The sequence below is a fragment of the Poecile atricapillus genome, chromosome 7 (genome assembly GCF_030490865.1).
Source record: "Poecile atricapillus isolate bPoeAtr1 chromosome 7, bPoeAtr1.hap1, whole genome shotgun sequence".
Classification (NCBI taxonomy): domain Eukaryota; kingdom Metazoa; phylum Chordata; class Aves; order Passeriformes; family Paridae; genus Poecile; species Poecile atricapillus.
In genome coordinates this window covers 23905581-23923603 of record NC_081255.1, presented here as the reverse complement: position 1 = coordinate 23923603, position 18023 = coordinate 23905581, and the positions used below count along the sequence as shown (strand labels likewise).

General features: G+C 55.0%; 2 protein-coding genes across 4 annotated transcripts in view; one reads left to right on the top strand and one right to left on the bottom strand.

Moving 5' to 3' along the window:
- Positions 1 to 164: 164 nt before the first annotated feature.
- On the top strand, positions 165 to 3992 carry DPH2 (diphthamide biosynthesis 2). 2 transcript variants are annotated; one of them, XM_058842184.1, is made up of 6 exons: positions 165 to 355; positions 1803 to 1915; positions 2009 to 2229; positions 2390 to 3028; positions 3150 to 3335; positions 3426 to 3991. In XM_058842184.1, the coding sequence occupies exons 1-6, from the start codon at positions 209 to 211 to the stop codon at positions 3554 to 3556; spliced, it is 1437 nt and encodes a 478-aa protein (XP_058698167.1). In that variant the 5' UTR covers positions 165 to 208; the 3' UTR covers positions 3557 to 3991. The 2 variants fall into 2 exon arrangements, with proteins under 2 accessions (XP_058698167.1, XP_058698168.1); XM_058842185.1 differs by lacking the exon at positions 165 to 355 and adding an exon at positions 1642 to 1665 and having other exon boundaries at positions 3426 to 3992.
- Positions 3993 to 4410: 418 nt separating this feature from the next.
- Positions 4411 to 18023, bottom strand: part of IPO13 (importin 13) — a 31503-nt gene continuing 17890 nt past the window's right edge. Inside the window, exons 7-20 of one of the 2 annotated variants that reach the window (XM_058842182.1) lie at positions 17690 to 17837; positions 17357 to 17538; positions 16427 to 16453; positions 15613 to 15747; positions 15237 to 15380; positions 14758 to 14838; positions 14041 to 14178; positions 13870 to 13966; positions 11990 to 12042; positions 5859 to 5925; positions 5650 to 5708; positions 5432 to 5521; positions 5098 to 5279; positions 4411 to 4978 (exon numbers count right to left, since the gene is read on the bottom strand). In XM_058842182.1, the coding sequence (XP_058698165.1) occupies positions 4879 to 4978; positions 5098 to 5279; positions 5432 to 5521; positions 5650 to 5708; positions 5859 to 5925; positions 11990 to 12042; positions 13870 to 13966; positions 14041 to 14178; positions 14758 to 14838; positions 15237 to 15380; positions 15613 to 15747; positions 16427 to 16453; positions 17357 to 17538; positions 17690 to 17837 (1503 nt within the window). In that variant the 3' untranslated portion in view covers positions 4411 to 4878. The remainder of the gene's footprint in view (positions 4979 to 5097; positions 5280 to 5431; positions 5522 to 5649; positions 5709 to 5858; positions 5926 to 11989; positions 12043 to 13869; positions 13967 to 14040; positions 14179 to 14757; positions 14839 to 15236; positions 15381 to 15612; positions 15748 to 16426; positions 16454 to 17356; positions 17539 to 17689; positions 17838 to 18023) is intronic. The other variant, XM_058842183.1, reaches the window with a different exon arrangement.

The window sequence follows — 18023 nt, the reverse complement described above, 5'->3', positions numbered from 1 at the left end:
CGCCTGCTTATTGGCTGCCTGGTTTGACAGTGGCGGGTGAACTACATACACCATAATGCACCGCGACCAGCGCGTATTTCCATTGGCTGTCGTTCCCTCTCCGCCCCGTTGTAGGCGGGGCTTCTGGGGCGGGGAAGGCAGAGCCGAGCTTCCATTGGCCAGCGCCGCGCCGCAGCCCGGAAGCGGGCGCAGGGTCCCGCGTGCCGCCATGGCCGCGGCCTTCAGCAGCGATGGGGAGGCTGCGCTGCGGCGGGAGCTGCGCTCGGCCGTGGCGGCGGCACCGCGGAGCGACCTCGATGGCTTCTACGAGATGGGCCGGGCCGCCGCCTTCGTACGGGATGGCGGGTTCCGCAAGGTGAGTGGGACCGATGGTGGAGCCGGCCGGGGGCTGCTCTCCCGGTACCTCACAGGATTGTTAGCGTTGGAAGGGATCTCTGGAGATCATCCAGTCCAACCCCCTTGCCAAGGCAGGGTCACCAGAGCAGGTTGTACAGCAACGCGCCCACGTGGGTTTGGAATGTCTCCAATGATGGAGATTCCACGACTTCCCTGGGCACCTGTTCCAGTGCTCTGCCACCCTCAGTGTAAAGAAATCCTTCCTCATTTTAACATGAAACTGTTTTTGTCTCAGTTTATGGCCATTGCTCCTTTCTCTCACCTGTTGCTGGGCTCCACTGAAGAGAGTCCGGCACTGTCCTCTGGGCACCCACCTTTGAGATATTTATATGCATTAATGAAATCCTAATGATGTCCTCGTTCCAGGAAGGACAGGGTTAATTTTTGCAATAGCCAGGAGGGGGTATGGCCACGACCCAGAGGTGACTCTGTGCCAGCTCCCGTCGTTTTCTGGGGACAGGGAAGGGGTCCTTTCCAGGTCCCATAGTGTGGCACAGTCAGCTATTGTCAGAAGCCTGCATTGAGCACTCAGGTGTGAATCATTTGTCTCTTGTACATTGTTATTAATAGTGTTGCTGTTACCATTGGTTTTCTTATTTAATTTGCTGTTTCCAGTAAATTGGTCTGATCTTGACCTGTGATCTTTACCCTTTGCGCTTCTAAATCTCCACTCCATCTCGCTGCAGGAGGAAGGGGAGGAGGGAGCAAGTGAGTGGCAGTGTGGTTTGGAGAGGCTTACAGGGAGCACTGGATTGGGGAGTACCATTCCTAAACCACAGCAGATCTCCTCTCAGTCTTCTCTTGTTCAGACTAAATGGGCCCAGCTCCCACAGTCTCTCCTCACAAGAGAGATGCTCCAGACCCCTCGTCATCTTTGTGGCCTCTGCTGGACCTTCTCCAGCAGCTCCTTGTCTTTGTTATCCTGAGGAGCCCAGAACTGGAGACAGTACTCCTGATGTGCCTCACCTGGGACAAGTAGAAGGGCAGGATCATCACTCTCAACCTGCTGGCCACACTCTTCCCAATGCACTCCAGGATCCCATTGGCCCTCCTGGCTGTAAGGGCCCTGGTCAGCTTGTCACCCACCAAGATCCAGGTCCTTATCTGCAGAACTGCTCTCCAGGAGGTCAGCCCCCAGCCTGTGCTGATAGTTGGAGTTATTCTCCTCCCGGTGTAGTACCCTACACTTGCCCTAGTTGACCCTCATTAGGTTTCTCTCTGCTTAATTCTCCAGCCTATCAAGGTCCTGCAGAATGGCACAGCCTTCAGGTATATCAGCCACTCCCCCAGTTGCATATCAGCAAACTTGCTGAGGGTATATTCTATCCATTTTATCCCTTCTGTCTCTTCATCTCACCTTCCCCAGTGCCTCATTCCCTGTCTGCCTCACCCCTTGTTCCCTCCAGGTTGCCCTGCAGTTCCCTGACGAGCTCCTGGCAGACGCAGTGGGGGTGGCAGGCCGCATGGAGGCAGCAACCGGGGCCCAGATGTACGTGTTAGGAGACACCACGTACGGCAGGTCTGTGTGGGGCTGAGGGTGTCCTGGGCTCCCCTGCGGGCAGGAATGCCGCTGAGGAGGCAGAGCCTGTCTGACACCGGGTTCTCCTCACAGCTGCTGCGTGGATGAAGTGGCTGCCGAGCACGTGGGTGCTGAGGCAGTGCTGCACTACGGCCCAGCCTGCCTCAGCCCCTGCAGAAAGCTCCCGGTGCTGCACATCTTCGGGCAGCAGCCCCTGGACGTCGGGCGCTGCACAGAGGTGTTCCGGGAGCTCTACCCCGAGCAGCAGAGCTGTGTGGTGGTGCTGAGCGATGTGGTCTATGCCCATGCAATGGGTGAGTGCTCTGGGGCAGGGAGGGGGCTCTGATACTGCTCTGAGCTCTCTCTGAGCAGGCATTCATTCCTCAGACACTGGCAGCTTTGATTTCTGTCTTCTCCCTGCCCTAGTCACATCAGGACTATGGCCAAGTTTTGTTCACACTCCTCTTTCTTCAGGTGCGCTGGAGCAGCAACTGTGCCCCGAGTACCCCAATATCATCTTCTCCAGGCTGGTGTGTGGAGACCCTCCTGGCCCCGCAGTGCCTGGGGAGGAGCGGAAGTTTGGTCGCCAGTTCTTGGTGAAGGCTGCAGGAGGGCTGCAGGACTATGCCATGTTCTATGTGGGAGCTGAGGGCCTTGCTCTCACCAGCTTCATGCTGACCTGGAACTGCTGCCCTTTCAGCTCCTTCAACCCTATCACCGGCTGCGGCCGCCGTGAGACCCTCAACGTCAACCGGGCCCTGATGCGGCGCCTGTACCTGGTGGAGCGGGCCCGGGATGCCGGTGTGGTGGGCATCCTGGTGGGCACCCTCGGCGTGGCGGGCTACCTGACCGTGCTGCAGCACCTCCGGGAGCTGCTGCGCCAGGCTGGCAAGCGCAGCTACACGCTCGCCGTGGGGAAGCCAAACCCTGCCAAGCTGGCCAACTTCCTGGAAGTGGATATCTTTGTCCTGGTGGCCTGTGCTCAGAATTCCCTCCTGGACTCCAGTGACTTCTACAGACCTGTTGTGACCCCCTATGAGCTGGAGCTGGCTTGCAATCCAGCCCGTGAGTGGACGGGGAACTACCTCACAGACTTCCGAGACCTGCTGCCAGGTAATAGATAGAGACAGCTACCCATCAGCCTCCCAGGGCGTATTCTGCCCAGGTGCCCTGCCTGTAAGCTGTGGTTGCTCCAGGACAGATGGACCAGGCTAACATTACTGTTCCCTGGCAGGTGCCTGTGCGCATGTTGAGCTCCCACCGGCTGTTCCCGCAGCAGAGGCTGTTCCCGATGTTTCGCTGATCACAGGGAAGATGCGTGCTACCCACCTCTGTGACCCCCTGACCTCTCAGCTGCCCCCCAGCACTGCCCTGGCCTGCAGGGACCAGACACGGGCTCTTGCAGAGATCAGCCCTGCAGGTTTGTGTTGGTTTCAGGGGGGGGCTGAGCCCTGGTGGGGGGGCAGTGCCACATTCCTGCTCTCGGTAACAATTCCCTTTCTCCTCCCAGCCTCCTTCCTGGAGTCCCGCAGCTGGCAGGGTCTGGAGCAGCAGCTGGGACAGACCCCTGTCTCCAAGGCTGTGCAGGGCCGACGAGGGATTGCCATTGCCTATGAGGATGAAGGGTGTGAGCAACCCTGATTCAGCAGCATTGGCACCCAACCAGGAGCGGGGCCATGTGGGGGCCCAGACATTGCCTCCCACTGGGTGCTGGACCGGCTGCCAACTGGCACCTTGCTGGATGCAGCCTTGGGTCAGTAATACTGCAGTGGGACAGCAGGAGTTGCACGTGTGTTCAGGAATGCCTGTGGCACCCTGAGGCTCATGGCCAGGGCAGCAGCAGGGCCAGGAGAGACGGCCACTTGGCCCAGACCCAGTCTTGGAGGGATGTTCATCCAGGGCAGCTTTGTCCCTATGTGGAAAGGTCACAACTTTGCAAGAGCTGACAGTGCTGGGACTTGAGGCTTTTGTGGACTACTGCTGCTAACTAAAGCTGAAGAGGATTTGTGAATGAAATGTTTTTTAGAATAAAACATGGGCTGAAGAGTGCAGATGGGTGATACCAGCTGTCCCGAAGTGAAAAAAACCTATCCTGGTGCCCACCTGTGGAGCAAAATCTGTCAGCTCAGACCAGCCAGAGGGAACAGAAAACCAGAACTAGGACCTCCAACAGTGAAAGTGCAGGCTGGGCTGAGGTCCTAAGGCAAGGGCAGGGGAACTCTGAGCACAAACAAGCCCCTCAGCTGTTCCTATGAATGGGAATGGGGTGCTGCAGGAAGGACCCTGTGTTTGGCAGGGGTGGAGCCCCTCTCCTGTGAGGCAGGGCTGTTTATGCTCCATGCTGGGCAAGCAGGGCAGACTGTTTTTTGCCATCCCTCCCAAAGCTGGGGAGACACTGAGTCTTCCCAGCCTTGATTTAACCCCCTCCACCTGGTTCTTCCCCAGAGGGAAGAGGCAGGCAAAGTCTGGGCACTGCAATAATGACAGCCACAACATAGAAATATTCTTAATATAATTAGGTGCAGGGCCTCCCCCCTCCCAACCACACATACAAATGAGCAGGGGGCAAATTCCCCCTGCCCAGCCAGCCACTGCTGCAGGCACAGGGTGGCCTCCCCACTGTGGGGCACAGGCACCCATGGGGAAGGGCTGGGGAGGGGCTGGTAGCCCAGGCATGGGGCAGCCCGTGCTGGGCCAGTTCTGCCCAGGCTTCCCCTGCCCTGCCACCGCCTCCTGCAGCCAGCACTCCTGTTCCCTGCGAGGAGGGAGCATGCTGGGGGAAACAAAGATGCTGACACCGAGATGCGGCCACCAAATCTAGCTGAGGAGCGTCCCGAGTGGGTTAATTCTAGGTGGAGGGTTATTCTATGAGCCGTACTGCAGCAGGGCAGGGAGGATGGGGGGGCTTTTCCTTGTGGGGAAGAGCTGGTCCAGGCAAATCGTCCACGGTCCTGGCCAGGTGCTCAGTAGTCTGCTGTGTATTCTGTACCATGCAGCCCTCGGCACAACAAGGTGAACTCCTTCACCATCTCCTTCACTCGCCGCTTGTTCACACGCTCTCTGCTAAGACAGAGGGGGGAGGGGACAAATATGAAGTAGGAGGGCTGCACTGGGCCATGCAGGGGGGGGTCATTCCTGTGGGAAATGTGTTGCACAGCTGCCAGGGCAAGTGGCACACAAACCTGAGGATCTGCTGGCTGAAGTTTTCCTTCTGCTCTGGAGTTACCCGGGCCGAGGGGAAGCCATCCTGCTGCATGGCCTCCTTGATCCAGACACTCAGGAGGCTGAAGCAGTGCTTGTTCAAGGCAAAGAGGATTTCTGCGAAGTGATCCATGAGGCTGCGGGAAGCCTGGCCACCGATGCCCTACCAGCGAGCAAACAACACGCTGAGCCCACGTTGTTACTCCCCCTGCTCCCACCCATGCTGCTGGGCACTCTGCCCCTGGTTCCATAGGGATGCTGCTCAGGAACAGAGCCCAGTGCTGCCTGGGGAGGCCATGGTCTGGCATCTCTCACCTCCAGCACTGCCTGCAGCAGCGCTTTGCCATTCTCATGCACGACCTGTCCCACCGGGGCGATCTCTCCACAGCGGGGCAGCAGCTCCGTCTGCAACACAGAGACCAGGCTCGCTCAGTGCCAGCACAGGCTCCACTCTCCAGCACCCGTGCCCAATCTCAGCCTCACTCCTGCCTTCCCAGCTCTGAGAGGAGATGTCACGATGGCATCATACTCACAAAAAAGCCACAGGATGCTTTGACTGTTAGGGCCTCGGGAAACTTGAGTGAAAGGACACCTGCAGGTAAAAATCACTCAGGTTAGCAGCCAGAAAACCCCCTGGCAATCCCAAATCAGCCCTGTGGTCCCTAGCCCTTGGCTGTTTTGCACCCAGCTCTACAGGTGGAACAGGCTGGCTTCTCAGAGTGCCCATGCCCATGGTACTCACCACACTGAAACACTGCTTTGACATCCAGGTTGCTACACAGGAAGAGATCCGGCTTCCTTTTCAGAGCCTGCAAGGCACACAGACAGGCAGCATGAACCCAGCGCTGCAGAGGCAGCCAGGAAGCCTCCAAGGAACCCGATGCCCCAGACAGCCTCTGCCTGGACACACACTTACCTGAGCACATCCCCAGGAAAGGGCAGATTCACACAGTACAGCAGGAAAACATCACTTTACCCCTCCCCATGAATATCATTCAAACAGCCAGGCAGTTTGCTATGCCCAGGTTCCACTGACCCCAGGACCTGAGGATAGGTGCCACAGTGGTGTGCAAACACTCAGACACAGAGGGCTCCTGTCCCATCAGAGCAGATCAGGCAGCAGCACCGCTCCCAGGACAAGGGCAGCCATGCAGGGCTCAGCAGAGACCAGCCACCTGTGTACTTTGCTCCTCTCCTGAAGATGCTGGCATCCCTGGGGTCACAGCAACTCTTTCAAGCAGTAGCCCCAGACTGCATTGTCATCTGTGACAATGAGATGCCAACACTTCTTGGCAGTACCCGAGCAGCAAGTCTGAGATCAAGAAAGCCTGGGAGTTTTTAATTCCACACAGTGATTCCACCAGCTTCTGTGCAGGTCAGGCACTGCTGCTGGCGATGCCCTGAGCTGTGGTACCTTGTGCAATGACTTAGTCCCCCTGGTGCTGGCACTGAGCAGTTACTGGGTGGAAATGTTTCAGCCTGCACCCTCCACTCCAATGGGAAGGGTTTCTGACCTGCCTCAGTGAGCCCTGCTATATTGGGCAGCCACATCCATACCCTGAGCACCATACCCACAGCTGCAGAAAAGCACTGGGAATGGAAGCCATTCCTCCTGCCCTGCTGTCACTGCAACACCAGGGACATCAGCCATGGCACTGGAGCAGCCCTGATGTGTCCCTGGAGCTCAGAGAGCAGCATACCAGGGCAGGCAGCCCTTGGGCTGAACTCTGTATGGGGCCACTGCTGCCCTCTGAGCCTTCTCCCAGGGATAAAAGCAGGGACAGCTCTCCATCAACAGCACCCAGGACACACGGCCATCTGCCCCTGTGGTCTCTACCTGGTGCAAAACAGACTTAATTCCCACCCCATCTTCTCCAGGGAAAGTCCAGAGCCATCTGCCCAGTGCAGATGCTGGAAAACAAGAAACTGAGAAGAGTTACCCCATCTCCTTTCTGACCTTTTCTATCATACACTGCAAAAGAGGATTCAGTTTTGGGCACCGAAGGCATCATTGTACCCGGTGGAGATGGCACAATTACAGGGACCTGCTCCCTACTGGATATAAACAGAGAACTTCATGGGGCAATTAGGGGCCACATTATACCTGTGTGTGTATATACAGGCTGTGCACCACTGCTCCTGAGGCACTGGCACCAGTAGCAGAAGGTGAACTGCTGGCTGAGCAATGGTTTATCACCAAACCCACTCATCGAGGCTGCTGCTGTTCAGCTGGCCCCATACAGGACAAACACTTGCAAGAGATGTTATAGTTTTAGCCCTGGAAGACTACCCCTGCTGGGGCTCTACTGTGAGCTCCAGAGCAGGGACTGAGCCTTTTCCCCAGCAGCATGCTGCTCAAGGGCAGCTGGCTCCCATGATAACCACCCAGCTGCAAGTTCCTCTACCCTGCCCATCCATGGGTTTTAACCTGAGTCCTGCATGCTACGAGTATTCCATTTGGCACAAGTCTTCCCACCTACCTGCAGGGTGCTTCTCCCAGCCCAACCAGACCTCCTGCAGGCTGAGCACACCCAAGTTCTCCTGCAGATTCACTGCAGCATCTGCTCCTCACTCCATCAGTGCCACGGGGAAAAGCATGCCACTATTGGGACAGCTCCTTCCCATAGCACACTTTGCAGAGTGCAAGCCCAATGCAGACCAAGGCACATATGCACGTGTCTAATCTAAAGAGAGATGCTTTTTACCCCCACAAAATGGGCCCTGTGGAGCTTCTCCCATAAGAAACCAGCACTGGGTAGGTCCAGCTACTCCTTCCCAACACCAGGTATGTTCAGCTACTCTTTCCTAGCACCAGGAACCCTGATCCAGCTCTAGGACCTCTTCTTGCCAGACCACCTTCCCTGTCTCCTGCCAGAGCACCTCTGATCAAATGGGGGCAGGTCTTTAGATGTTTTCAAATGTCCCCCCCTCCCATCCTCTGCATGAGCAGCCACTGCAGAGATAAGCACTTGCTCTCCAAGAAGAGGGAACATTGGGTTCTTCTCCACAGCAGCTCAGACACCATCAGAGAGCTCTTCAGAGCAGGTTCTTCTGTGCCCATTTCTTCATAGGCAGACAGGCATGGAAAGGACACCCAACCCTTCCAGCAGACAGAGGACAGTGGGGACTGCACCGCCAGTTCCTGCAGCTCTCCAGAACACACGGCCTTAGTATCCAGTACCCAATCTCTTCCCAAACCCCACAACTGGCACAGCAGAGCCTCTTCCTTTGAAAAGGGCACATAAGGCTGGCCAGGCAGGAGCGGTGAGCCTCAGTGAGGGGATGCTGAACACATGTCCTCCATGGGGTTCTCTGAGTCTAGCTGGAGCGGGCGAGGCAGAGAGCTCAACGACTGCCACATGTAGCCTGGACCAGACCATGAAGGGAGGTGGGCATGAAGCTGGCTTTGCTTGGCCAAGCACTGTCTGTGCCATCACAGGAGGTCAACCCTGCATCTTCTACCTGGTGAAGCCCTGGCAGGCAGACAGCCCCAAGGATCTGTCAGGGGAAGTCACAAAAATGCTCCCATGGTCTGTGCAAGTGAGAAGCCCTGCAGGGGTTGGGGTGAATGAGGTGGAAAAGCAGGCTGGAGAGTTCCAAAATCCTACCTGCAACCAGGAGCACACATGTGATACCCACTGGTTCCCCAACTTCAGAACCTGCCTGGTTTTGCTAATGCAGATCTGGGTGCAAGCCCCAGCCACCATGGCCATGTGGTCCTGGGCACAGGCACTCCAGCTGCACGGGTGGAACTGAGCCCACACCCTCCAGGTGGGATGCTTGCCTTGGGCACTGCAGCAGCAATGCTCTGCACTGATCCCAGCATGCAGCAGAGGAAGGAGGGAGCAGCTGAGAACAGGATGCTGGCACTGCTCTGTGCAGCCTTATGGCAGACTGGTTATTTTATCCTTAGCTTTGAGTACTATGGTAACTTTGTAATTTGGTTTAAGCCAGCAGCTCCCATGATGAGCCAACCATCACTGAGAGTGGATTGCCAATTAACACTGTGGCAAAAGGATCAGCTGCAACAATGGGGCAGTTCCATGAGCTGCAACCAAGCCCAAAGATAAGTCAGCAGGAATCCAGAGAGAGATGGTTCTCTGTGTACTGGTGACAGAGATGCAGGCCTCATGAGCTTCTACGGAGTTATCAGAAGGTAGGACAGTACTTGCTGGCAGAGAGGGCAGAAACAGTGCCTGCAAGGAGGAACCAGACAAATTTGAAACAGGGAAGATGATATTTCCACCAAGGTGATCAACCACAAAAAGAGATGGACAGGGAAGGGGGAAAGTTTCCACCTTGACACACTCTTGTGTCCAAATTCACTGCTGCTCTGGAATATGCATTACTTTGCCAAGGGGTCTGCAGGCAGAGCAGGGTGAGTGAAAATACTGCTCTCACCATACAAAAATCTGGTCTGAAGAGATCTGCAGTTCCCTCTTGAGTTTAGCTCTCTAATCTAAAAATCTTCAACAGCATCACTGCAGAGTATGGTCCTCTGGAAGAGGACAGGCTGGACCCATCTCTGCCATCAGACAGCCCTCAAAGTCCTGAGAGCATGAAGTCAATCAGGGATGTTAAGGCCAGTTCTTGATGGATTTTAAAGCACCTCACTAGATCATCAGTCTGTGAGAAGGGTCAGGCCAAGGAAGAGGAAATCTTGAGTTCTATGCATGAAGAGAGCAGACAGACATGGGATCCTTTGGTATCCGTGGGGTTTCAGGAACACAAAGCCTGGGAAAACAACTGCTCTTGAGTGGGTGGTGTCAGGCTGGCAGCATGATGTCAGATGTCTCACAGTGATCCAAGATGGAGAAGACACTGAGGTTGGAGCCTCTGAGCTGCTCCTGCAGGAGTTCCTCTGGAGGATATCTGGAGATCCACACACATGAGACAGGACCAGCTGCCAGCACATTGCCCCAGCACTGCCTGCAGATCCTGCCCAGAAGGACAGTGTATAACAGATTCCCAGCACTCTGGATGGGCGGTGTTTGGTCTCACAGTACACCCCATGGAAGTGCAGCATGGTTGCTCCAAGAAAGCACAAATATTCTGTGTCCAGACACAGAGGAGAAACCCAAGCCAGAGAGAAATTCAGTATTTTCCAAAGAAATAACAAGTAGCCTTGGGAGAGTCTTTCAGAGTCACCTAATGCCTTACACCCTGGCAGGATCACTTTTACCTACCCTTCAAGAGCAATGGGCTTGTTGGGTCCTTTGAAGAACTCCTTGCAACAACAGCTCCCCATGTGATCTTTCAGTGCTTCCCTGCTCTCTTAGGAAGACTTGCTCCTGCCAGACCTGGATCCTTTACCATGATTTCCTCCCATTACTCATTGTCCCACTCAAGGAGAACAGAAAAGGGTTTTTTACCTACAACTGGCACATTACCTTTTACACATTCCAAGCCTCATGCAGCTCTGCAGGCTCTCATCAGCTTTTCCTCCCCACCATGTGTACAAGGTGGCCATCTTCCCAGATGCTTTTCTCCGTGGTCTCTGATATAAATCTACAGGAATGTTCTGCCCCAAACTAGGCACAGTGTTCAAATGGAGGTCCTGCTAGCAGTGAGGACACCACCAAGAACCTCATGCACAGACCCCATTTACCACCCTCCCATCATGTTCAAAACCCTTGTTAGGAGGTCACAGCTTCCAAAACCAAAAGCAGAGCAGAAGTCTGATAGCCTTGATTATGTTACATCTTTCAAGATGAAAAGCAGGGAAGAAAAGACTGCAATATGGCTCTGTGATGCAATGAGTCTCAGCAGGCTCTGGGCATCAAGGTCAGAACTGTGAGGAGAAGACCCTGCCTGGGGGAGGTCAGGTGCAGCCCTCTTACCCACTCCAACCCTCAAGACCCATGGAAGGATCAGAGGGGTCTGACAGCTTAGTACCAGGATGTTGCCAGGCACCCTCCCGGGGCTGTCAGCAAGGGGAGGATAGCCACAGCTCTGGGAGGAGCTTGGGTGAGTGTTCCTGCACAGCCACTGGTCCAGCACGTGTGGTTAGAGGTCTCCCCATTACAGATAGAGTAGAAAGCAACTCTGCCAGGCCCCTCCTCACCACAGACCCACCCTGTGGGTAGGTGGGCAGGTGTCATGTCTCTGACAGGGACACTGCGTACATCAAGGACATCAGGGCTTCTCCCTCAAGGGCCACGGGGGGCTGAGGAGCACACTGGGCAGGTGTATATACACACACAGCATATCACTGGCCCTTCCTGCCCACTGCCAGCAGTGACACAAGTGCCAGCCCACGTGCCAGCCCGCGGCCCCCGCCATGTCAACGCAAACTGTCCCCGTGCGCCGCTGAGCCAGCAGCTCCTGCACAGGAACTGCCACCACCCGGAGAGGCTGCTGGGGCAGGAGGCAATGTGGCTCTTGCCAGATCCAGATGCCATCACAAGCACATTGCTCAGAGCCAAACCCTGGCAGCTGCCTGCTCCTGAGGGCAGGGGCTTCCTCCTGCTAGCCCCTGAGCAGGGCAGCCAGTTCAGCCTGTCCCCACTCCAGAGGACCCATCAGAGGGCAGGTAAATGAGTTGGAAAACATCCACTTAATGCTCTAACTTGTCTGTCACCCAAGGGTGACTGCAGCAGCAGCACCAAGTGCCCCATGCCAGCTTCAGCCCAGCAAGGGGGTGGGAGCTGGAGCTGCCCTGCAAAGGAGGGCACCGCCCTGGGGATGGTGTGAACCCAGAACTAAAGGAGAATGTTTTGTTTTCAACTTCCACGGAAACAGATGGAGAAACTCGATATTCAACTAAAAGGAAAAAAAAAACGTTGTCAACAGAAAGCTAAAAATAGGTTTAAATTGAATTAAAAAGAGAAAGAGAGAGAACAGAAAGTGAATGAATAAGAAACTAAAACACACCTGTGCCAGGAGTTGCATAAATGAATCAACAATATCAGGATGATCCCTGGGCCCTAAAATATAATAAAGATGTAACTTAAGAGAAAAATCATACAAACAGCAACTCAACATCATATAGTTATGTGATACAGAAAGAATTTACAAGTGAAAACAGGAGTGTAAGGGAGGAGGGGTGTGTGGGGAAGGGGATGGGCAACATGAGCAGCTTGAAGCAAGTTAAAGAAACAAAACATACAAAAAATCATGAAACTTGGAGAACCCAAGAACAGAAAGAAACTGCAAAGGAAAGGGTCTAAAGCCCCAGGGTCTCCAGCTAGCACCTGGGTGCTGCAGAGCCAAGGAGGAGATCTTCGTTTCCTTTGGGAGGAAGAGAAGGAGGAGCAGGGGCTAGCTGAGCACCATCTCCACAAGGAGAATTATAGCTTTTGCACTGAGGGGACTGAGCAGGTCTTCAGAGCACTGTTTGGTCCTGGAAGGTAACTGCAAGTGAACGACAACACCTCAGCAAATGCTTGACAGGCCTGGCTGGGCTCAGGCGTGCACATGCTTGTCACCAGCATCAGCTGCTCAGGAGACCCTGGCACAGACACCCTCCCACCCCATTCCCAGATGCTCTCCAGAACGGTGAGTCCAGGACCCTCCTGGAGGTCTCCTCCAGCATCTTCATGGGACAGAGCAGCTCAGTGCCCAGAGATCTCTGTGCCAGCACCACTCACCCTACCTTGGCATCTGACTGTGCACACTTTTCTTGGCCCTTGTAGGCTCAGGCATGCCCCCTTCTCCTGCCACACGTGGGCTCAGCAGAAGGGGCTCGCCCTGCTCAGAGCTGGCCCCCCACCCAAGGGGACAGTCCTGGGCACACACCAAGCTGAACAGCCGCTTGCCTGAGCAAAGCTCACATCCACGTGTTGGCACAGCTCGGGCTCTGTCCCCTCCCTTTTCCTCCTGCAGACGTGCCTGCTGCTGCCTGGAGGCATTGCCAGCTCCCCAGCACCGAGGCAAAAGGGCTCCAGCATAGACACATCCACACGCCACCAGCACGAGCGGGGAAGCCTGGCTTGCTTGTCACTGACCCCAGTGACACCTCAGCACAATGGGATTTGCTCGGACCGTGGCGTGATGATGAAGCAGGGCTCCTCATGTCTCCCCCCACCTCTCTAGAGAGCTCTGAGCCTTCAGCTGGGGGACAGAATCACCCTACCTGACACCCAGCTGTAAGCAAAGGATAAGACCCCGTGGGGGCCATGTGGTAATGCTGAAGGACCAAATCCAGCAGCATCAATGTACATTTGTGTCTGTCACAGGGCAGGTCACCAATATGCTGAGGGGAGCCATGGTGCAAAGGAGCCTGTTCTAACTCCATTTGCTTTTTGCAGGGTGTGCAGTGAGTCACAGAGGGGCCCCTGCCATGCAGGAGGACACCAGCATCCTCAGCATCACAGCAGGGACTCAGTGACCACCAGTGACTCTGAAAAAGTAATTTCCCAGCTGTTCACACACACATTCTCCTGCTCATGAGGGCTTGATTTCAGGCCACTACAAGTAGCAGTGGTCCCCAGAGAAGCCCCAAGAACTTCCTGTGGGCATAGCCTCCCTGCCAAGCTGGATTGCAGTTCCAGTTTGACCCTTGCTGCACCTGATATCCAGCCTGGGCTGCTCTAACAGTACAGAGGCACAGAGCACCCAGGGATTTCTTGCTTCTGTTGCCTGCAGGGAAGGTACCCACCTTCCAGGGGTTGGGATGAATCCAAGAAACAGAGATGGCCCCAATTAGCTTAGCTAGGAGTGAAAACAGCCATTCCTGGTAAGACGCCTCCAGACTCCATGCATGCAAAAGCCTGACAACAGCCCCAGCGCGAAGATGGGCTAATCCTACGTACCTTGCTGGAACAGGGTCAGTGTGACTGAGGTAACAAGCAAGAAGAGGGCCTTGATGGGAGGGAAGTGGGCAGGCTCATAAGAAAAGATGTGAACCAGCTGCAAAAGAGAGAGAAGGACTGAAGCTTCTGCTGGCCCTGCACATCCCCAGCCACCCAAGCACAGCTCCATACCTGCCGGGTGAGTTCAATGGCAGAGACCTGGGGTATGGTGCTGTACATCTGCCCCAGCATCTCACACAGCTGAGGTACCATGGGGGCAAAGTCATCCAGGAGGGTCTTCACAGACTTCTCAAATATGGCACAGACAGACTGTGGGAAAAGAGGGACTGCATGAGCAATGCACATCTCCCAGGGCTTAATGGATGGGTTCCAGGGGAGCAAAGAGCTGGCAGCAAGGACAGGGACCAGCCAGGCAAAGGGCTCAGACCTGCTCTGGTACTGATGGCCTGCCCTGCAGCACAGGATGCTCAGAGTGACCAGGAAACACCATTACTCCCACCACAGCAGGAGAGCTCCCCAAGGGCCAGGGAGAAATGGCTGGTGGGATGTTGCACATGGGCATTACTGGACTGAATAACTGGACAAACATCAGATGATAAAGGTCCAGTTCAGAACAGAGCTGTTCTCTTAGGGAACACAGGCTGTGTAGATGTCATCTCCCTGCTCATGGCAGGACCTCAATTACTGGAGAGAGGCAGAGCTGATGGAGGAACAAGACAGACAAGAATGACTTGATGCTGCTGGTGACAGCAAGCAGCACTGGTCCAGATAACCCAGCAAGACATCCCTCTCACAGGCCATCACCCAGAGTTTGTCCTTTGCTGTTCCCCACTCAGGTCAGCAAGGACAGGCAGAGCTGCAGGCAGTATACAGGTGAAGCCTGGTTACCTCCACCACCTGGGCATCATTCAGCCACTTGCTGAGAACCTTCTGTATGAGCTGGAAGACTTGCTGCAGAACCACCACCACCTGTAAGGAATGAGAGACACTGAAGAGAATTGGTCCCCATGGCATTGGGAAGGGGAGATTCAAGACTAAGCATGGCCTGGACTCAAACCTTCAGGCACCACCCCTCTGCAAAGCTGGACAGCTTTTCTCTGAAGCAGCCTGGCACAGTTCACAGTTGGCAGGTAGCACCCAGGCCATCCTCCAGAGCAGCACCTAGCCAAGAGGCATCCAAGAGGCAAGTCACCTCTATCCACCTCAGGAGTGGTGGAATGAGCTGAAGGAGCTATTTTAGAATGGACTTGCACTACCCTCTTGCTGGCACATACTGCATTCCCCATTAACCACCCCCCTCTCCTGCAGTGAGCTGTGAGGCTCTGGCCAGTTTGTGGCAGAGAACCTGGAGCTATTGCTCTACTCACTGGGTTGGGTCCTTGCTGCACTGGCAGATTTTTGACCTCGGTGCTTTCATGGTCGTCATCGTGGTGGCTGATGTCTAGGGTGGTGAAGAGGTTGGAAAGCAGCCCCAGGATGTGGATGATGGCCAGCCTGTTGGAGGGATTGGGCTGCCAGGGAAAATAAAGCCAAAGTATGACACAGACTGCACTACTCAACCATAGTCATGTCTTTGGGATGCTGAGGATCTAGAATGACAGAGGCAAAGTGCCAGAGAGGGGTTCCCTGCACTGCACTTTCCCTTGAGCCCATGTTTAAGAGTGCTGCTTCAGCACAGCAGCCCCAGGGCTACAGCCAGCAGGAGAAACCACTTCTGGATGGAGGCAGCACACAGGCACTCACCGTTTCATCAGCCAGCTTTTCCAGCTGTTGGATGTAGGGGGTGATTAGGGAGTGCAGGTTCTTCAGGATCTCCTCCACTTGCAGTGCAGAAAGCAGGAAACCAAGAGCCTGCATCAGCCACATGCACTGGCTTGTCTGGGACAGAGAAGACACAACAGGGCAGGTGATTGCCTAGCCCACAGCCCATGCTCTGACAGCTGCCAGGATCCCAGTTGGATGTGCTGCAGCTCCTGAGCTGCTCTATACAGGTCCCTCTAGGTGCATCTCACTGCAGGAGAGGGGAACAGCTCCCTAACAGCTTCTGTTCCCAGGGGACAGGAGCTCTGGCTTCAGCACACCTAGCCTCTTCCCAGCACCTGCCAAGGAAAGACCAGTTGGTGTCCAGAGATCTCCATGCTGGCATCACTCACCCTAATCTGACACACCATCCTTTGCAAAGCCTGTGTCAGCCAGACCATCATAGTCATAGCCAAGGCTGGGACTCAGTTCCTACACTTATCTCCCTTTTTCCTCTTGAAAACATACCTGTCATCTTGGTATCCTTGGGTCTGGAGAGACTGGGAACTGCTAGAATTAAGCCTCCTCCTCCTCCCTCTCTAGGGGACATACCCTCCCAGCACAACCCCAGCCTGTGTGGGTGAAGTGAAGCCCAGCAGCACAGCGAGAGGCAGCCAGCAGGTTCTCCTGATCCTGCACATCATGGATGCAGTGCTGAGCTCTCCTCTGGGGACAGCTTTGTGTCCTCAGCTGAGCATGACTAAGGGGGCATGGGGGGCAAGGAGAACCAGCAGAGGTGTGAGTCAGCCTCTCTTACCTTGTGAATCTGCTTCATCAACACCTCCTGTCAAAGGGAAAGGGAGAGGAAAAGAGGAGGGTGAGTGCTGCAGAAAGGCCCTTCCAGGCAGCAGGACTGACAGGAGGTAGGATTGACACAGGAAGTTAAAATAACTAACACGAGTGTGGGCACAGACCAACATCGTGTGCTCCCCACAACCTGTCACCAGGCAAGAACTAAAATTCTTGTCCCCTGAGCCAGCCCACTCAGCCACCCAGCAAGAGGAGCTCCTGGCTTGGATGGGTTCTGCAGCAGGATTGCTCAAGGAGTCAACCTTAGCCAGGGTTTTCTTATTCCAGTGACAGTCTTTCCTAGGCTCTAAAAGCAGAGATGCTTTCAAGAGCCCTTCCTCTCTCTGCTTCCATATATATATATATATATATATATATATATATATACACATCATGGCAGCATGCCCAAGTCCAGCCCTTCTCCTAGTGCCTCAGGACTCTGATCCCCATCTGTCCCAAATCTTGAGAGTCAAGAAGGAGCATGGGACAAGCTGCCCCAGCACTGCAGGGATCAGCTCAGTCTCCAAGGAGAGGTTTGAACACCTCCAAGATGCCCAGCAGCAGTACCAGCAGTGTGGCAGGTGCACAGCTGGCAGGCTGCTGCTCCCAACAAGGCAAACAAAACCCTGGGGGAAGGACAGACACCCATGTGCAACCCCAGCAGACCCCTTGGCAGTCATGTCTGTCACTGGCTGCCATTTCTGCATTCACAGCAGGACACAGGGCCTGCCACCTGTGTTTACTAGCATATGAACAAAACAGGCAAGAAATCTCCTGCACCAAGCAAGATGCCCCGAGCTGCTCCTTTGTCCCCCTGTCCTGATCCTTACAAAGGAAAAGGTGTGCACAGAGCACATCCCAGGTCACCACCACACATTCACCTGCATCCAGCTCCTACCTGTGACACAGCGACAATGTTGGCAGCATAAGGCGGCAGGTCGTACTTGCACTCTCGGCAGATCTTTTTCAGAGTGGAGACACTGGAGATGGAGAGCTCAGGGTTGCCCAAGGCTTGGAGCACCAGTGGTAACACATTGTTAATCATGACAGGGTGATCAGCCAGCCACTCAGACAGGGACCCTGTGTACACAGATGAGATCAAACTGCAGGACTGCACCACAGGTTCTTGCTCTCTGCATTCTGCGAGCTCAGCTTTGCTTTCCACCACTGGTATTGCTGGGCAGATGTGGTCTCAGGGGGGGGCTTTCACTCCCCAGCCCAGCCCACTCACCGATAGTGAACATGACGGTGTCAGCAAGCTGCACGTTGCTGATGCTGATCCGGGGAATGAGGCCGATCAGTCCAGGCACCACATCGGAGTAGTTCACATCGATGGTCTCAGCAATGGACTGGAAGCCATAGAGCAAGGCCTCCGTGTGCTGCCAGCGTGGGAGAGGCACTGTCAGAGCCATGCACTGACCCCTGATGCCCAAGCCCACCCCAGCTCCAGGCACCAGCTCAGCACCCCCACGGTAGCTGAAGAGGCTGATCCCTTGATAGCACTAAGGACAGGGAGGCAGGAGACCTATTCCTCTCCACAGCATACTCCAGAGGGCCTGTGTGCT

Coding starts and splice junctions, on each gene's coding strand:
- DPH2 (XM_058842184.1), top strand. CDS start 209: ATGGCCGCGGCCTTCAGCAGCGATGGGGAGGCTGCGCTGCGGCGGGAG. Junction 356..1,802: donor GGGATGGCGGGTTCCGCAAG/GTGAGTGGGACC, acceptor TGTTCCCTCCAG/GTTGCCCTGCAGTTCCCTGA. Junction 3,029..3,149: donor CTTCCGAGACCTGCTGCCAG/GTAATAGATAGA, acceptor GTTCCCTGGCAG/GTGCCTGTGCGCATGTTGAG.